Source organism: Chrysemys picta, chromosome 2, assembly GCF_011386835.1.
Source record: "Chrysemys picta bellii isolate R12L10 chromosome 2, ASM1138683v2, whole genome shotgun sequence".
Lineage (NCBI taxonomy): Eukaryota > Metazoa > Chordata > Testudines > Emydidae > Chrysemys > Chrysemys picta.
The window spans coordinates 227900593-227921329 of NC_088792.1; the positions used below are offsets into that span (position 1 = coordinate 227900593).

The 20737-nt window shown below is 44.9% G+C and overlaps 1 protein-coding gene across 6 annotated transcripts in view; it reads left to right on the forward strand.

Moving 5' to 3' along the window:
- The first annotated feature begins 8601 nt into the window (after positions 1-8601).
- The window catches only part of NKAIN3 (sodium/potassium transporting ATPase interacting 3), a 512275-nt gene continuing 500139 nt past the window's right edge, over positions 8602-20737 (forward strand). For 2 of the 6 annotated variants that reach the window (XM_065585640.1, XM_005288103.4), the window contains exon 1: positions 8606-9286. In XM_065585640.1, the coding sequence (XP_065441712.1) occupies positions 9233-9286 (54 nt within the window). In that variant the 5' untranslated portion in view covers positions 8606-9232. Of the gene's footprint in view, positions 9287-20737 lie in introns of all 6 variants that reach the window. The other 4 variants (XM_042845586.2, XM_065585639.1, XM_024109582.3 and 1 more) reach the window with 4 other exon arrangements.

Genomic DNA, 20737 nt, shown 5'->3' on the forward strand with positions numbered 1-20737 from the left:
GGAGAGTAGATGGGCCTTTCCCACATACCCTGAGAACTCTGCTGGATTGAGTGTAAAAGTAAAATCCAAAATTGTTGACCCTTCACTGAGAATGCCCTGCCAGCTGCTTGCTCTTGTCTTAAATAGAAGATTCCTAGCTTGAATGCCTCAGTTGATTTTTTTACTGTAATGGAATCACACTAGGAGACAGGTGGTATCTGAGGTACCAAAGTCATTCAAAGATTTATGGTTGAAATACCAAGCAATACCTTAAACTTCATCTGGAAATCAGTCAGTATGTAGGCTAGTCCAGATCATGGAAGGCAGGTGTAATATACTCGCAATATGACACACTGCTTAAAATGTGAACACCACATGTGAGCGCTGCAATTTCTAAATGGTTTTAAGATTACAGTGATTCAATCTGGATGTGATGAAGATATGAATGACTGTAACAGAATCTGCATCTGAAAAAAGGACTGCAACTTTCTTCTTATGTTGCAAATAAGAACGCTCTTGGTAACTGCTGCTACCTGAGCATCCAACAGCAATTGGGAATCCAGAAAGACCGCGAACTCAGGCATATCTCCTCAGAGAAGGAAATACTGATATCTCTTATTCCTTACAACTGCCTCTACTAACCTATGTGTATCACCTCACTCTTATCTGGGTTGAAACCTCAGCCAACTAGCCTCTTTATCCATACCTCAGTCTCTGTTAGACATTGAGTTAGTTGCTCAACTCCAAAGGGTTGGAAAAGAAGTAAATATAAAGACTTGGCCCTGGTCTACACTATGAATTTAGGTCGAATTTAGCAGCATTAGATCAATTTAACCCTGCACCCGTCCACACGAACAAGCCTGTTTTGTTGACTTAAAGGGCTCTTAAAATTGATTTCTGTACTCCTCCCCAGTGAGGGGTTTAGCACTAAAATTGACCTCGCTGGGTCGACTTTGGGGAGTGTGGACGCAATTCGACAGTATTGGCCTCCGGGAGCTATCCCAGAGTGCTCCATTGTGACCACTCTGGACAGCACTCTCAACTCAGATGCACTGGCCAGGTAGACAGGAAAAGCCCCAAGAACTTTTGAATTTCATTTCCTGTTTGGCCAGCATGGCGAGCTGATCAGCACAGGTGACCATGGAGTCCCAGAATTGCAAAAGAGCTCCATCATGGACCGAACGGGAGGCACTGGATCTGATCGCTGTATGGGGAGAAGAATCCGTGCAGGCAGAATTCCATTCCAAAAGACGAAATGCCAATATATTTGCCAAAATCTCCAAGGGCATGATGGACAGAGGCTACAACAGGGACACACACCAGTGCCACATGAAAGGTAAGGAACTGAGGCAAGCCTACCAAAAAACAAAGGATGCAAACGGTCACTCCAGGTCAGAGCCCCAGTCATGCCGGTTCTATGATGAGCTGCATGCAATTCTAGGGGTGGCCCCTGCCACTACCCCACCACTGTCCGTGGACACCTGCAATGGGGGAGTCTCACTCAACAGGGATGAGGAGTTTGAAGATGAGGAAGACGAGGAGGAGGAGGAGGTTGAGGATAGCGCACAGCAGGCAAGCGGAGAATCCCTTCTCCCAGGCAGCCAAGAACTATTCATCACCCTGGAGCCAATACCCTTCCAATCCTCCCAAAGCGGGCTCCTGGACCATGAAGCCGGAGAAAGCACCTCTGCTGAGTGTACCTTTATAAATATAATACAGGGTTTAAAAGCAAGCATGTTTAATGATTAATTTGCCAAGCCAGTAATAAGTAGTCTGGAATCATTGCAGAACAAAACCTTGCAGCGAATGGGCCTGGGCTTTGGTGGCATTCAAGCAACATCCGTTCTTTATCTCTCTGTGTTAGCCTTAGAAGAGTGATATCATTCATAATCACCTGGTTGAAATACAGGAAATTTGTTTAAGGGGACCGTTCCTGCTGGGCTGTTTGCTGGGCTGTTTGCCTTTGGCTGAAAATAAATCATCCCCGCTGTTAGCCATGTGGTGGGGGGAGGCCCGTTCATGCTGAGCTGTTCGTGTATGGCTAAAAGGGATCTTCCCTGATACTAGCCACGCAGTGAGTGGGTGGGAGGGTGGGTGAAGCGATCATCCCAGAAAATTGGGTGGTGGTGGGGGTTTGGATTGTGCTGTACATTCACCCTAAAACGGCAGCCCCTTCTTTTAAATGGCCAACCCAACAGGCTTTGCTTGGTATGGGAAACGAGAGCGCTGCTGTTTGAAACCGTTCCCACATGTTATGAAGGTTGAAGAAGCCGAAACCTTTTGCCTTACCATGGCTGCCTGCAAGCTGAATTCTGTTGCCCAGCCGAGCATGTGTGATGTCTCACACCAAACCGGCAGGCACTCAATAGAAGAGGCAAAATGCGACTTTGTACCAAAAGCACATGTGCTATGTAATGTGAATCACTTGATTCAGTGTGAAATAGTCTTCCCTTTGTTCTCTAACATGTATCTTTTTAAATACTACTCTCCCTTTTTTTCCTCCCGCAGCTGCAAATGTTTCTACGCTCCCCCTATCATCTCCGTCCCAGAGGCTAGCGCAAATTAGAAGGTGAAAAAAAATGCACTCATGACGAGATGTTCTCAGAACTCATGCAGTCCTCCCGCACTGAAAGAGCTCAGCAGAATGCATGGAGGCAAACAATGGCAGAGTCCAGGAAAGCGTTAAATGAACGTGATGAGAAGAGGGAGGAGCACGCTGAGAGGAGGCAGGATTCAATGCTGAGGCTAATGGGGAAGCAAACTGACATGCTCAGGTGTCTGGTGGAGCTGCAGGAAAGGCATCAGGAGCACAGATTGCCACTGCAGCCCCTGTATAACCACCTGCCCTCCTCCCCAAGTTCCATATCCTCCTCACCTAGACGCCCAAAAATGCGGGGGGAGGGGGAAGGCTACGGGCACCAAGCCACTCCACCCCAGAGGATTGCCCAAGCAACAGAAAGCTGGCATTCAATAAGCCGGTTTCAAGTGGAGTGCCCCAAGGGTCGGTCCTGGGGCCGGTTTTGTTTAATATCTTTATTAATGATCTGGAGGATGGTGTGGACTGCACTCTCAGCAAGTTTGCAGATGACACTAAACTAGGAGGCGTGGTAGATACACTAGAGGGTAGGGATCGGATACAGAGGGACCTAGACAAATTAGAGGATTGGGCAGAAAAAAACCTGATGAGGTTCAACAAGGACAAGTGCAGAGTCCTGCACTTAGGACGGAAGAATCCCATGCACTGCTACAGACTAGGGACCGAATGGCTAGGTAGCAGTTCTGCTGAAAAGGACCTAGGGGTCACAGTGGACGAGAAGCTGGATATGAGTCAACAGTGTGCTCTTGTTGCCAAGAAGGCTAACGGCATTTTGGGCTGTATAAGTAGGGGCATTGCCAGCAGATCGAGGAACGTGATCGTTCCCCTTTATTCGACATTGGTGAGGCCTCATCTGGAATACTGTGTCCAGTTTTGGGCCCCACACTACAAGAAGGATGTGGAAAAATTGGAAAGAGTCCAGCGGAGGGCAACAAAAATGATTAGGGGTCTGGAGCATATGACTTATGAGGAGAGGCTGAGAGAACTGGGATTGTTTAGTCTCCAGAAGAGAAGAATGAGGGGGGATTTGATAGCAGCCTTCAACTACCTGAAGGGGGGTTCCAAAGAGGATGGAGCTCGGCTGTTCTCAGTGGTGGCAGATGACAGAACAAGGAGCAATGGTCTCAAGTTGCGGTGGGGGAAGTCCAGGTTGGATATCAGGAAAAACTATTTCACTAGGAGGGTGGTGAAACACTGGAATGCGTTACCTAGGGAGGTGGTGGAGTCTCCTTCCTTGGAGGTTTTTAAGGCCCGGCTTGACAAAGCCCTGGCTGGGATGATTTAGCTGGGAATTGGTCCTGCTTTGAGCAGGGGGTTGGACTAGATGACCTCTTGAGGTCCCTTCCAACTCTGATATTCTATGATTCTATGATTCTAAGTTTTGAACTGTAGTGTGGCCTTGTCCTTCCCTCCTCCCCTCAACCACCACCCCACCTGGTGCTTCCCTCCTCACCCACCCCTCCCGGCTACCTTGCGAGTTTTCCCCCTATTTGTGTGATCACCCCACCACAGGGAACCCCATTGCAGCAAAGTCATCCATTATGACCTGCACATTTTCCAGAGTCACTACCCTTGATAGCAGCAGCTCAGTGATTGCGTTGGCTACTTGGATCACAGCAGCCCCCACAGTAGATTTACCCACTCCAAATTGATTCCCGACTGACCTGGTAGCTGTCTGGCATTGCAAGCTTCCAGAGGGCTTTCGCCACTCGCTTCTCAACTGTGAGGGCTGCTCTCATCTTGGTATTCTGGCGTGTCAGGGCAGGGGAAAGCAAGACACAAAGTTCCATGAAAGTGCCCTTACGCATGTGAAAGTTTCGCAGCCACTAGGAATCATCCCAGATCTGCAACACTATGTGGTCTCACCAGTCTGTGCTTGTTTCCCAGGCCCAGAATCGGTATTCCACGGCACGAACCTGGCCCATTACCACCATGAGGTCCAAATTGCCAGGGTCCGTGCTTTGAGAGAATTCTGTATTCATGTCCTCATCACTGTTGTGATTGCGCTGTCGTCGCCTCCTCGCCTACTTTTGCAGGTTCTGCACATACTGCAGGATACTGCGCGAGGTGTTTACAATGCTCACAACAGCAGCGGTGAGCTCCATGCTTGCCGTGGTATGGCGTCTGAAGGAGAGCAGGAAAGCAGAGTTGCAGTGGAAGTGGTGGATGACAACGGATGCCACGAGAATAGATATTTATACAGAATGATGAGAGGACCTGTGAGGTGGATTCATGGTACCAGGAGAGCAGAGCTGCAGCGAAAGCGGTGGAGGACAATGGGTAGCACCGCGCATATTTTCTGAGGAAGAACACATGTACCCGGGAGCCCATGACAGACAATATGGAGAAATTCGCTATCGAGGCAATAGCAGCAGAGTAGGGTTGCAGCGGAAGTGATGTATGATGATGGTTAGCAGTCCTACTACACCGTCTGCTGACAGCAGCACCCAGGATACAACAGTGGCAGTGTCGGTGAACTGAGCTGAGAGTGCTGTGCGCTTGCCGTGGTATGGCGTCTGCGCGGAAAAAAGGCGCAAAACCATGTCTGCCGCTTTCACGGAAGGAGGGACACTGACGACATGTACCCAAAACCATCCGCAACAATGTTTTTGCCCCATCAGGCATTGGGAGCTTAACCCAGAATTCCAATGGGTGGTGGAGACTGCGGGAACTGTGGGATAGCTACCCACAGTGCACCGCTCTGTAAGTCGATGCTAGCCACAGTAGTGAGGACGCACTCTGCTGACTCAATGCGCTTAGTGTGAACATATGCAATTGACTGTATAAAATCAATTTCTAAAAATCGACTTCTATAAAATCGACCTAATTTTGTAGTGTAGACATACCCTTGGTGTCACTCCTACATTGAAAGGAGAACCAGGTGCTTATACTCCACCTATCACTATGGTATTCGAGCACTTTTCCTAAATACCGGGATCAAGATGGAACCTTTATTCTACGTACCCCTAAACTTTGGGAAAGTTTAGAGCCTGGTTTTAGTTTTTGTCTAAGACACTTGTGTAGTCAATATAAACCTCTGACACTTTTATTCAGTATGTGCCTTGAGGATGTTGCACAATAGGGTTAAATTTTGCTTTCCTTATTCACATGACCAATTGATTACTTATTTGAGTAACGTGAGCATTACATGGCTCTCACTTTTTTCTTTATTTTGTTCCTTCATTAATATAAAACTATCCTTAGCACTTTATTTAAAAAAACACACACACAATTTTAATAAATTTAAAGCAGCATTTCAAACCATGGTAAACATGTCACAGTCCCATAATTAATTTTCTGGTAATCTTAATTATTTTATGATTATTATAAACATTTAATCCATCAATAAAGTAATAATTCAGATGTTGGTAACAAATCTTAAATAAGTCACTATTATCTCTTTGAGGAATTAAAAGCCTGTCTGTAAAATGTATTTTAATTCTTGGGTATCCGAAAGGACTATATATTTCAACAGAGAGTATTAATCAGGTATTTTGCCAACCTCACAGAAATGTAGGTTTCTCCCGAAGCAAGGCTCAACAATCATTGGTAATAGTTAGTAGACAACAATGGCAACAGTAGACCAAAGGATGTTGGTAATTAGTGACTGGAACATGCCACATCTGCTATAATGATCAGGAAAGAGATCTTGTAGTCATCATGGATAGTTCTCTGAAGACGTCCACGCAGTGTGCAGCAGCAGTCAAAAAAGCAAACAGGATGTTAGGAATCATTCAAAAAGGGATGGAGAATAAGATGGAGAATATCTTATTGCCCTTATATAAATCCATGGTATGCCCACATCTTGAATACTGCATACAGATGTGGTCTCCTCATCTCAAAAAAGACATACTGGCATTAGAAAAGGTTCAGAGAAGGGCAACTAAAATGATTAGGGTTTGGAACGGGTCCCATATGAGGAGTGATTAAAGAAGCTAGGACTTTTCAGCTTGGAAAAGAGGAGACTAAGGGGGGATATGATAGAGGTATATAAAATCATGAGTGGTGTGGGGAAAGTGAATAAGGAAAAGTTATTTACTTGTTCCCATAATATAAGAACTAGGGTCACCAAATGAAATTAATGGGCAGCAGGCTTAAAACAAATAAAAGGAAGTTCTTCACACAGCGTACAGTCAACCTGTTGAACTCCTTGCCTGAGGAGGCTGTGAAGGCTAGGACTATAACAGGATTTAAAAGAGAACTAGACAAATTCATGGAGATTAAGTCCATTAATAGCTATTAGCCAGGATGAGTAAGGAATGGTGTCCCTAGCCTCTGTTTGTCAGAGGGTGGAGATGGATGGCAGGAGAGAGATCACTTGATCATTACCTGTAAAAAGCAAGAGAGAGTCCTGTGGCACCTTTAAGACTAACAGATGTATTGGAGCATAAGCTTTCATGGGTGACGCATGCGTCTGACGAAGTGGGTATTCACCCACAAAAGCTTATGCTCCAATATGTCTGTTAGGCTGTGTCTACACTACCCGCCTGAATCGGCGGGTAGAAATCGACCTCTCGGGGATCGATTTATCGCGTCCCGTTGGGATGCGACAATCGATCCCCAAATCGACACTCTTACTCACCAGTGGAGGTGGGAGTAAGCGCCGTTGACGGGACGCCGCAGAGGTCGATTTTGCCGCCGTCCCTACAGTGGGGTAAGTCGGCTGCGATACGTTGAATTCAGCTACGCTATTTGGTAGCTGAATTTGCGTATCTTAAATCGACCCCACCCTGTAGTGTAGATGTAGCCTTAGTCTTAAAGGTGCCACAGGACTCTCTCTTGCTTTTTACAGATCCAGACTAACATGGCTACCCCTCTGATACTTGATCATTACCTGTTAGGTTCACTCCCTCTGGGGCACCTGGCATTGGCCTCTGTCGGTAGACAGGATACTGGGCTGGATGGACCTTTGGTCTGACCAGTATGGCTGTTCTTATGTTCTTATGTAGATCTTTCAGCGTGGTGCAGAAGTATGGACCTTTACTCCTGTAGGGAACCCATTCATCCTGCAACCCTTACATCCCCATAGCAAGACTTTCCCAGAGGAATGGTTATTCATCCTTGTCGTTTCATGGAGGCATCTCCTTCTTTGCAGCACTCTGATTCCCTTTACCAAGTGAAACTATTCATGTGGCCAAGCCTTTTTCCTAGGGGTCTTTCCCAGCTCCTACAGGGGAACCTGTGACTGTATAATCCGCCTGGCTGGAGCGGCACCTCTGCTATCCCTGGCTGCACTCTAGTGCTGCGGGGGAGGTGAGGAGAGTTGGAATCGCTGATGTTCCTGCAATCCCCAGCATAACTCCATAGGGATATGACTACCTTCAACTAACCCTGTTCACCTAACCTTTGAGGGAGTCCTGCAGGAACAAGACTCTGGACCAAATTCTGCCCTCAATTACACCCAGGAAGCAACCCAGGGTGTTCGTTGGAACAGGAGGCTATTTAGACCAATATCCGAGCTCAGTCACACCTCTGCAGGTTTCCCCCCCAATCCGACGAGGTATGAGGCTCAAGTTAAACTTCCCTTCCTTAGTGAGAATGGCGGTGGGATGCATTTCAGAGCAGGGTTTTACTAACCCGGGCTGCTGAGATGCTTGCACGCTCCTTCTTTTCCGAGGCATAGAAACAGCTGCGAGATGATTGTGCTCTTTAAAATCCGAAGCAGACAGAGGCACCCGCCGAACCGTGTGATCGGTGCCTGAGTGCCAGCCCACGGCAGCCTGATCAAGTCCTGCTAGCCCCTTCTGGTACCCACGCATTCTGCCCACGCGTCTCCCTTTGCCCTCCACAGACACACCAATGCACTCCCAGCACACGTGCTTTCGGGCAGCATTGGCGCCCTTCCCCACTGCCCCCGGGGTCTCCCAGTGCTAGTACGGACCAGTGAACAATGGAGCCAGGCTCCCCGCAGCCTATCCTTTCTCTCCCCGGCCCCAGCTGTGAAAACTGGGGAAGGGGTGTGGGTGTGGTCGAGTGCAAGCCCCACCCAGCAGCAAAGCGTCATCGTCTCCCCCCCCCACACACACACTTCTCTCCAACCAGCCCCCCTCGTCGAGCCACCCGAGTCCCTTGAACTTTCCCTGGGAGACTCTCGCACCAAGCACTAGCGCCCGGAAAGCGGCACCCCGGAGCCTGCTCAGCAGCAGCCTCCCGCCCACGCTCCCTCAGCCATTCACCCCCCACGCCCTCTCTCCAGACAGTCACACAGCCCACGGCGTCCCGCCATCTCACTACAGCCCCCCACCCCAGAGCCGCCCCCTCAGCCCTCCTCTCCCCGCCCGCCTCCCCCCCGAGCATTCTCCCCCCACCATTATCCCAGCCCCCAAACAACCCCCCCCCGCCCGCTTCCCCCAGCGCAAACTCCCTCTGCCCGCCCCCAGCCACACCGCTCCCCTCCGCACACGCGACCACCGAGAGCCGCAGCAGCTTGGGGCTGGCCAAAGCCCGCCCGCCGCCGGATGCTCCGCTTGCCCGGCTGGCGCTGAGCTCTGCCGGCTCCTGCCCGCCACAAAGGAGGGAAGAATCCCGAGGAAGCGACGCGACTCCCGCGGGGAAGGAGCCGGGCAGCGGGTCTGTCCGGATGCGGTGAGCGCCGCGTCGCCTCCTGTGCTGCCTTAGCGGAAGGAAGGAGAGAGAGAGAAGCAGGGATCGGGCACCATGGGCTGCTGCACCGGGCGCTGCACGCTGATCTTCCTCTGCGCGCTGCAGCTGGTGAGTGACTGACCCGCGCTCCTCACCCTGGGGCACTGCCAGCGTGGGGCTGACGGTCCCGTGCACGCTGCAGCTGGCGGGATTCCCCTCCCCAGCACTCCCAGGGCACTGCCAGCTCCTCCGCTGGGGCTGATGGTCCCGTGCACGCTGCAGCTGGCGGGATGACCAAGCCGTTCCTCTCTCGGGCTCCCTGCATGCAGGTCTCACCCATCTGGCACTGCCAGCTGCTCTAGGCTGTTGCAGTGCAGGGGCTCATTGCGCTCTCCTCTGCACGGCTCTGGTGAGTGCTGACTAACCGGGCACCTCTCAGTGAGTGACCCATCCCTACCTGATCACCCGCTCTCACCCGGGGAGCACAGCTAACTCTTGCGCCCTGGGGTTAAGTTTTGTATTTTTCTGTTAAAACAAATTCGTTTGGTTCGAAATCTGTTCGTTTTGGAGGGATTTGCTCCCATCCCAGGACCAGGCTCTGTTTAACGTTGCCTAGTTTCTCTTTCGGGTCTCTAGGGGGTTGCCACAGCTTTTCTATGCCTGCCAAGTCTCATGTGTTTGAAGGGATTCTCAATTCATTTCGAGTCTCTCTCTTCCTCAACACCCCGTTTCCCAACCTCCCCAACCAATCTGTTTGAACTAGATTTTAAAATTCTCACTCAGATTTCTTTGGAAATCACACCCATGCACATTGTCTCAGGTTGACAGCCTTGTGTTAAAATCACTTCATGATCAGTATAAGATCAGGGTGTTCAGGCGGCATTGGGGTCCGATGATGCCAATGTGTGTGTGCGATATGAGGTCAAAGCGACTGAGAGACTAAGTTGTATATGATAGCCTAGCACAAGAATGACACTTTTAGGACATGTTTGTTGGGACCTGTCATTCGACTCTGCTATTTATTTTCTAGTCACTTCCTTGAGGTCAGGAGCCACCAATCTTCTTTTGTGTCAGATCCATTGTGGAATGTGCAAAAATCTCTTTCTGTTTAAAAAGGCAAAATCTGCACATCCTTCTGGGTATTTGCTCCAAAGTGTTTTATTTCAATTACATACACCTGGATATATAATTGATACAATTGAAAAGGTATCTTGTTTTCTTTGTGTATTAAAGTTGGCATATTTGTTTCAAAGAAGTGTTGTCAGAACAGAACTATACTGAGCAATAACAATTCCTTGTATGGCTCATTAGCTGAGTGATAAAATAATGCTCTTCCTTTAACAGTCAGTCTCTAATCCCCTGAGAATTTAAAAAGATTTTCTTTTCTTTTCTACTGATTCAGAGTAATCTTTTTTGCCACATGAGCTTTCTTTTGATGAGCGTGGGTTCTTCAGTCTGTGGATGTGCAAGTGTATGTGTAAAGTAAAACTATCCGGTGATTACAGAATATGATCATTTGGCAGTCTTCCTTGCTTCCTGCTAAACCTCTAGAAAAGGCTTCTGTTTCATGAGAAATATTAATGTACTGTTAAACACAACATATTCAATACTTCTCTTTAAGAACATCATTCATTTTCAAAGTATTAGTCAAATCCTCAGCTGGTGCAAATTGGTTCATTAGTACTGTCTCCTATTCAGATATTCTTAAATACCATGGGGAGGGTGCAGTGTTAAAACCTGAATAAAATAGACTGACAAAAGAGGAAAGGATTTAATGTATTCATAATCTGTACTTTTAATATTAACAAATCTTTGTTTATAAAGCTGTGGTCTTGATCCCCTGCACTTGTTTTACACTGCTGTAACCTATTGACTACGATGGAGTTATTTTTGATTTACGCTGATGTATGTGAGAGGAGAATCGGGTGCTTCATCTTTAAAAATATAACACTAACACAGTTATGAAGGTTATAGTAACAGTATTTACTATTCTGTAAGATTACTTGGAGGCTATAAAAACTGAAGAAGTAAAGTATGAATAGCCATCATAATATGTAGAGTACTGCAGATAAAATCTTTCAGAAAAGGTATCATGTTTTATAACACACCCATCAAATGATCTAACAACTTTCAAACTGTAGACTTTTAATATGTAGATTTTTCTACTGTACTTGCCTGTTTTATAAAAATGCATACATTAGATACAGTCTACTAACATCCATAGGTTTTAGTGACTGATCAATCCATGTCTAGCCAAATGCTTTTAGTGTAATTTATTTTCATTAAAAACAAAAAAATAAAAACTGCAGTATAAATATGTGTTAGACCTAAGATTTAATCTAGTAGACATAAACTCGAGCCAAGGTACTCACAATGATCTCAGTGGTGGTGGTGTTGAATTTATGTTTGTAGGAATTGTCACCACAGGGGATTTTAGATCTGTTTCTAACATCACAGAGGTCATGAGTATAAAGCATGCCCAACAAAACTGCATCCCCAGACATTACTATCATTAAGAGAGATTTATTTTACCTTGAATCCATTTATGGAGAGGTGAAAGACATATTACTGACTGTGGACTATGTTTAGATTAAGTGCTACAGAAGCCAAAGTACTTATTTTGCTAATTTGTAGCAATCCAAAAACAAATGATTTCTACCAGTTGAGAAAACTTTAGAAAAATAGAAAGATGGCAATGCTTTAAAAAATAAAGTAGTGAATTTCCACACAAGAAACAGTTCACCCTCTCAGTAACAGTCTTGTCAGACCACACCAAAGGAAACAAAAAGAGATCAATAGAAAGGGATTATGTGAACAATTCAAGCCTTTATTTGATTAAGAACTGTATAGACACCACCTGAAAAGTCAGTCAAAAATCTTCATGAAAATACTTAACTTGCAATTCTCTTTGTTTGTTTGTGATGTGGATTGTGCCACTCAGATCTCCTTGGTGATTGCCAATAAAACTCATATTTCAGAAATATTGCCCAACACAGCAGTGGTTCTCAACCAGGGGTCCAGGACTCCCTGGGGGCCCACAAGCAGGTTTCAGGGGGTCCGTCAAACAGGGCTAGCATTAGACTTATTTGGGTCTAAGCCGAAGCCCCACCACATGGGGCTGAAGCCTAGTGACCCTAGCCCGGCCCCCCGGGGCTGAAGTCAAAGCCTGAGCAACTTAGCTTCACAGGGCCCATTGTGGCATGGGGCCCTGGGCAACTTCTGCTTGCTATCCCCTAATGCTGGCCCTGGCTCTTATATGCAGAAAAACAGTAGTTGTGGGCCATGGAGTTTTTATTGCATGTTGGGGTTGCCTCAGAAAGAAAAAAGTTGAGAAACCTTGCAACACAGGACATTTCTATTATTGTGTAGATGTACTGATGTTTGGAATTGGAAGTCTTTCTATACAAATGATATTATCGTTATCCCTAAGTGGAATGTCCATCACACTCTCACAATCCTTGGCCATGGAGGGTCTCATATTTGATTTTAGTTAGTTGCTCAAAATTAGACCTTTGGACTAGAGCCTGATTTTCCACTCTGTTACACAAATTTGATACCAGGGGGATTTCATTAAAGTAAATGGAGTCACGCCAGTGTAAAACTGGTGTAAGATAGTGGAGGATCAGGCCCACAATCTCTTTTAGGATTCCATTCTAACTGCCTCTAAAAGTGCTGGCCACATTTGTGATGTGTGCTGGCTTCTCAGCACAGTTTTACTGGTTCCCTCACAACTTTCCCCCTTCATATCTATTTGACCCTCTTACTTTTGCTCATTATGCTTGTATATAGAAAAATGCTGTTGGGAAGAGAACCACAGTCATTGAATGACTGTGGTGGTGGTGAAGGGTCTATATGCCATCCTTTCTCTAATGGTAAAATACTATAATAGAATCACAGAATATCAGGGTTAGAAGGGACCCCCTGCTCAAAGCAGGACCAATCCCCAACTAAATCATCCCAGCCAGGGCTTTGTCAAGCTTGAGCTTAAAAACCTCTAAGGAAGGAAATTCCGCCACCTCCCTAGGTAACCCATTCCAGTACTTCACCACCCTCCTAGTAAAAAAGATTTTCCTAATATCCAACCTAAATCTCCCCCACTGCAACTTGAGACCATTACTCCTTGTTCTGTCACCTGGTGCTACTGAGAACAGTCTCTAGATCCATCCTCTTTGGAACCCCCTTTCAGGTAGTTGAAAGCAGCTATCAAATCCCCCCTCATTCTTCTCTTCTGCATACTAAATAATCCCAGTTCCCTCAGCCTCTTCTCATAAGTCATGTGCTCCAGCCCCCTAATCATTTTTATTGCCCTCCGCTGGACTTTTTCCAATTTTTCCACATCCTTCTTGTAGTGTGGGGCCCAAAACTGGACACAGTACTCTAGATCTGGCCTCACCAATGCCGAATAGAGGCAATGCTCCTACTTATACAGTCCAAAATGCCATTAGGCTTCTTGGCAACAACGGCACACTGTTGACTCATATCCAGCTTCTCGTCCACTGTAACCCCCAGGTCCTTTTCTGCAGAACTGCTGCCTAACCACTTGGTCCCTAGTCTGTAGCAGTGTATAGGATTCTTCCATCCTAAGTGCAGGACTCTGCACTTGTCCTTGTTGAACCTCATCAGATTTATTTTGGCCCAATCCTATCATTTGTCTAGGTCCCTCTGTATCCTATCCCTACCCTCCAGCGTATCTACTACTCCTCCCAGTTTAGTGTCATCTGCAAACTTGCTGAGGGTGCAATCCACACCATCCTCCAGATCATTAATGAAGATATTGAACAAAACCAGCCACAGGACCGACCCTTGGGGCACTCCGCTTGATACTGGCTGCCAACTAGACATGAAGCCATTGATCACTACCCATTGAGCCCGATGATCTAGCCAGCTTTCTATTCACCTTATAGTCCATTCATCCAGCCCATACTTCTTTAACTTGCTGGCAAGAATACTGCGGGAGACTGTATCAAAAGCATTGCTAAAGTCAAGGAATAACATGTCCACTGCTTTCCCCTCATCCACAGAGCCAGTTATCTTGGCATAGAAGGCAATTAGGTTAGTCAGGCATGACTTACCCTTGGTGAATCCATGCTGACTGTTCCTGATCACTTTCCTCTCCTCTAAGTGCTTCAGAATTGATTCCTTGAGGACCTGCTCCATGATTTTTCCAGGGACTTAGGTGAGGCTGACTCACCTGTAGTTCCCCAGATCCTCCTCCTTCAGTTTTTTAAAGATTAGCCTTTTTCCAGTCATCTGGAACCTCCCCCGATTGCCATGAGTTTTCAAAGATAATGGCCAATGGCTCTCCAATCACATCCACCAACTCCTTTAGCTTGTCCAGCTTTTCTAAATAGTCCTGAACCACTTTTTTCTCCACAAAGGACTAGTCACCAGCTCCCCATGCTGTGCTGCCCAGTGCAGTAGTCAGGGAACTGACCTTGTTCGTGAAGACAGAGGCAAAAAAGGCATTGAGTACATTAGCTTTTTCCACATCCTCTGTCACTAGGTTGCCTCCCTCATTCAATAAGGGGCCCACACTTTCCTTGACCACCTTCTTGTTGCTAACCTACCCGAAGAAACCCTTCTTGTTACTCTTAACATCCCTTGCTAGCTGCAACTCCAAGTCTCATTTGGCCTTCCTGATTTCACTTCTGCATGCCTGAGCAATATTTTTATACTCCTCCCTGGTCATTTGTCAATCTTCCACTTCTTGTAAGTTTCTTTTTTGTGTTTAAGATCAGCAAGGATTTCACTGTTAAGTCAAGCTGGTCGCCTGCCATATTTACTATTCTTTCTACACATCAGGATGGTTTGTTCCTGCAACCTCAATAATGATTCTTTAAAATACAGCCAGCTCTCCTGGACTCCTTTCCCCTTCACGTTATTTTCTCAGGGGATCCTGCCCATCGGTTCCTTGAGGGAGTCAAAGTCTGCTTTTCTAAAGTCCAGGGTCCGTATTCTGCTGCTCTCCTTTCTTCCTTGTGTCAGGATCCTGAACTCGACCATCTCATGGTCACTGACTCCCAGGTTCCCATCCACTTTTGCTTCCCCTACTAATTCTTCCCGGTTTTTGAGCAGCAGGTCAAGAAGAGCTCTGCCCCTAGTTGGTTCCTCCAGCACTTGCATCAGGAAATTGTCCCCTGCACTTTCCAAAAACTTCCTGGATTGTCTGTGCACTGCTGTATTGCTCTCCCAGCAGATATCGGGGTGATTGAAGTCCTCCATGAGAGCCAAGGCCTGTGATCTAGTAACTTCTATTAGTTGCCGGAAGAAAGCCTCGTCTACCTCATCCCCCTGGTCTGGTGGTCTATAGCAGACTCCCACCATGACATCACCCTTGTTGCTCACACTTCTCAACTTTATCCAGAGACTATGGCTTACTATCTTCAAGAAGAATTGTTTGAAACATGGAGTGGTGTGTGTATGTGAGATTTCAGTAGAAAATATTTTAAAAATGTCATATTATTTTCATTTCTACATTTTGATCTACAAAAATGTATATGCCAAACTGCCCACATAACCTTACAGATTTGGTACTGAATATAGTTTAGTCTTAAGTGCAATAGACTCTCAATACAATGCACACTAGTGAACACTCCAAAGGCATTTCATGTCTTCTATGGTTTCATATAAATGTACATTTCTTAAAATGTAAATCTGCATAAATATGTATAATACAAGGTGTCACAGGGCAAGTGCACCCCGTCTCTTCTTGAGACAAAGTGCGGGTAATGATGGCCCCGCGGCTGAGTCTATACAACCATCCCTTGTCTTGGGATAGCTTGGCCTGGGGTTAAAAGTCAATATGGCTGCCCTCTCTCAGGGCTGTGTGGCCTAGCGGTCAGTCAATAGGGCTGCCTGGTTCAGCAGGGCTGCGTGGCCCAATGGCCAGAGTCAGTCCAACTGCCCTCTCTCAGGGCTGCAAGGCCCAAGGCCAGAGTGAACATAATGCCCCTCTTCAGTAGGGTTGTTTGGTCTGGTGGCCAGTCAGGGGAGTGGGCTGCCACCTTGGGTGGGGGTGGGGGTGTGTGGCAACTGGGTAGGGAGACCCGGGTCCTCCAGGTCCCAGCTCAGGGCCCTGACAGTGTCAAGTATGTTCGCCACTGGGTCAGCAGGGAATCCTCCTGAAGCACGCTGACACCACTCGGTACAATGCCTTGACCTCCTGAGCTACTTCCTACCCTTTCTCTTGTGTAGTGGTCCTGGTGTCGCAGAAGTCCATAGTCTCCTTGGCCTCTGCAACTCTCTGCAGCTCTGACACTCCTTGGGCATCTGCAGGAGCTGGGGCATTTGCCTGGGTCTCAGCATCTCTGGCTACGCTACCGCCATCTGTTGCTTCAGCAGCTCCCGGGCTGGAGCTTGCAGCGTGCGTCCTCCCTCTTCAGTGGTCAGCCCTGAATGAGCTGAGCTGCACCCTTCTATACCCCAGCTGGAGCATGCCCATCAGGGCCAAGGGGACATGGCCAATGTGGGGCAAGTGTCCCCCATCGCACAAGGGTTCTGGAAATAACCTCAAATTAAATAGGGCATTATTAGGCCCTGATTCAGGAAGGCACTTAAGCACAAGCTTTCCTGAATTGGGTCATCTTACAGTCTTGGAGGCTGCCCCAGTATTTGCTCAAGCAAAACTCTCTTTGAAGAACCCGGAGTAAGGAGAGCAATTTTGAGGACTTGACTTTACACTGTGATCTTATTAACTCTAGCATTGTAATATGTCATTTCAGAAGATGTCATACTGGGAGCTCTAAGATGTATATATCCTCCTAATGTGTGCATAGCAGGAGTTATGTACATGTATCAAGAGAATATATCATAATGATATATTAATCTTTGAGTATGTGCTGTAACTCTCATTAGCATCATCAGGAATCACATATGTTGACCTTTTCTATACAAGATAAGTCAATAGCCTTATTATAGAAACTGCCAGCAATGTTGTAAATGCTAGTGTAGCCACCAGGTTATGAAACACTGCAAAATGAAAATGTTCAGAAAATAAAGCAAATCAAAAAATACTAATAAATTCTGGAAGGGGTAAATTGGCAAAGAATTATATAGAGTTAGCTGTGTGAATCCAATTGTAGTTAATGTGTCACAGCTAAAGCCCTATGCGGCCTTGAAAATGTATCTCTAAGAAATTTACATTTAATTTTGTTTTAAACATTACATTAGGTGTGTGTGCCGGTCGGGCAAGGATGTTGGTAGGCAAGAATTATATAGCTATGTAAACACAACAAAAGTGTTAATAATAAGTCATGGCTCAGATTTTCAAAGCAGTGCAGAGAAGATTAATGGAAGGTGTATGGCTGACACCCCATCACAGTTTTGAAAATCTCAGCCTATGATTTAATCTATAGGTGTTGGTGCTCTGTGTTCATTTAAAGCCCTTGATTTAAAAGTACAACATTATATGGTGCAGCTGGTATAAAATAGTTATTTTCTACTTACCATATTACTCTCAAATCAACTTCAGTGTTAGTTTAGCACAAGTTTAGATAATTGTAATGAAAATGTGACTATGTATTAATATTTGCCAACTAAGTGATTATTTGGTAAGTGCATTTGGTCATCTTAAAATAGTTCTTCTCTTGATATGCAGGAGATTTATGCTTGTAAGTCCCATTAATGCTAATTGGAGTAACGTGTGTAAATCCTTGCACTTTGAGATGAGACTGTATCCATTAGACTAAAAGATAATACTTCACCATTGATTAGTATGCATAATACCATTTCGATAGCGGTGCTGGCAAATGAAACATAACACATGGTGTAATAATTTACATTTTTTCATCTCATTTGAGTATACTTTACAAAGCAGGAAATTATAACTGCTGTTAAAACACACTTTTTGTAACCTTCTGATTTTGGCTCTATGCGCTCTTATGTTAGAACAGATGTATAACATTTATATACCAGCATAAGGACTTGAGTGATGTGATGAATTAAAGAAAGTAAACCCTTTGAACCGTTAAATTGCTGCACCATTTGATGCTGGTAAAAGAATCACCAGTCCATTGATCTGGAGATGAAGCATCTGTCCATGGGTAAAGCAGGAGGTTGAGAATGTATGTTTTATATTAGTGGGGCAGGGAAGGGCATGGTTCCTAGCACTGACAAATGTACTGACTGCAAGAACCAGAAGGTATGTTGTTGTTAGTAATGGAAGAAGGTGTAAGGTAACATTGGTAAATTTGCTCTTGCATCTCATATGAGTTCTACAAAATGAAGTCCTACTCTTTTGGCTGTTCCTGACAGACTGACTCTTTTTTAAGGCCCTGATCCTGTAAAGATTTATATACATGTTTAAAAGAGCAGGGTGGGAACTGGTTTTTTGTTTAGCAGGAAAAGCTGTGATTTCAATTTATTTTTAAATTCCAAAACAGAATAAAACCAACATTTTTTGAAATTTCCTGTGAAATTAAATTCTGAAAAAAAAAAAATTGTTTCGGGTTGATTGAAATGTTTCGTTTAGATAAAATCAAAATATTTTTCTCTGAGTTTGACTTACTAAAAATGTATATTATGTAACATTAAAACAAATTAAAACTAAACGTAATTTCAAAATGGAAAATCAAAGCTTTAAGTTCTGAAGAGTTGTTTTGACCTTATCAAAGTGCTTTTTTCCCAATTTTTCCTTTAAATGAAATTTTGTCAATCAACACTTTTCTACAAAACATTTAGCTTTCAAGAAATTAAAATCTTCCAATGTAAAAATATTCTGTCAAATTTCTGACTGGATCTTATGCTTAACTTCAAGCATGTGAGCAATCCTATTTAGTTCAGAGAGGTACTCATGCTCAAAGTTATGCGTACATATAAATCTTTACAGGTGGGGGCCCAAATCATCAGTTAGAATCATGCTTCTGTAACTTGTCAGTCATCAGGGACATAAATATTCCTCCCTCCTAAAAATAATGCGTAACATTTGCATTTTGAGTGTATTGTACATACAGTCAATAATCACAACATCCCTGTGAGATATTAATATACATATTTCCAAATGTCCTACTATGTTAGTTTCTGAGCACACTGCAAAAGAATAATAATAATAAATTAACCTCCAGAATGAAAAGTACTTTTATTTAAATCTAATTTATTTCAGATACCAGTAGTTGGTGGTTGATTTTCAGGAGATTTGTGTTGAGTATCATATGATGTAGTTGTTTGGGGAAACATGAGCCGAAAGAGCTGTAACATCCTCTGGAGCGGGATGGTTTTAGTGTCAGGCTGACATTGGGTGAAAGTGAGTTCCATAAACAAATGCCCTTTTACAGATGACAAAAATGAGGCAGCATACCAGGAACTAAGCCTTAGAGTAGCTACAGCTAGCAAGGTGGTAAGAACTGTGGGATATGGCTCCAGAAACCACAGTACCAGACACATATCAACACAAAGCCAAGATGGATGCACCTGCCTGTATATGGGATGGAAATGAAGTGTGCACACCAAAGTTGTGTGTATGCTTACAGTTGAGCTTGAAAAGAGCAAGCTCACATGTAAGTACATGGATCCAGATACAAATTCAGTATACACATACCCTTAGAGTGGGTAGGGACTAAATTTTCAAATATGCTCATGTTTGGGGGGATGCCTTCTCAAACTGAGAGAGAGCTCTCTTACAAAACTGCCTCTATGTGACTTTCCAAAAGTCACACAGCAAGTTAGGGTACATAGTGACAAAGCAGGAAAGGCCAAGCTCCCAGTCTCAGGTTCAGTCCACCATAGCACGCTACTCCTTTCCTTTTCATTATAGGTTCATGATGCACAGAGGCTGCTGTGTAGAATCATGATTATTTTTACATCTATAAGATGAAAGAGTTAAGATTTAAACATCTAGTCTAGATTGTGGGTGGAAGCAGAAGTTAATTAATTGAAAGTGAGTTATGTAGGTATCTCTAATGGCCATATGATCTAGCATTTTCTGGGAATATAACAATAGGATACCAGTACCTGCTGCACATCTGCTGCTGTCCCAAACAACAGATTTTTGAGATTGAGATACTGTGGTTTACAGAGGTTCCCCTCATAAAAATCATTGAAATTCAAAACAGGAATTATGTTGTTACATCTAAATTAGAGTCTGGCTCAGGATGCAGAACTTGGATGTGGATATGTATATTAGGATCAGGACAGGCTTTGTGTTCTCCACTCTGATCAGGGCAGGGATTGACTAGATGATGTCCAATTGCTGATTTTGTGAGGTAATGGTACAAAATAGAAAAAAACCCAACCTTTGAGATTAGGTGTCAGAAATCTTTAAATATCATCTTGCGAAGAGATTTCAGCCACATCTGCACCAGAACCAGCTCATAGGTTCCTTTTTACTTTTGGGTCTGACCTGGTACCAAACTGTAGTGGCAGGTTCAGATATGAGATTTGAAATCAGAAGTCTACTACCTTTATATTTTTAATCTGCACTTTGGGTTTTGGCTCATCTCTAATCTACATATTACTTCCTTACATAAATAAGTTAAACTTTAATTGATTACATATGTAAATAAGGAATGGAACAGGTCACAAAGTTCTTATAACCTGATCTCGCACTGTAGAAGACCATATCAGTTTTGCAACTGACTTTAATAG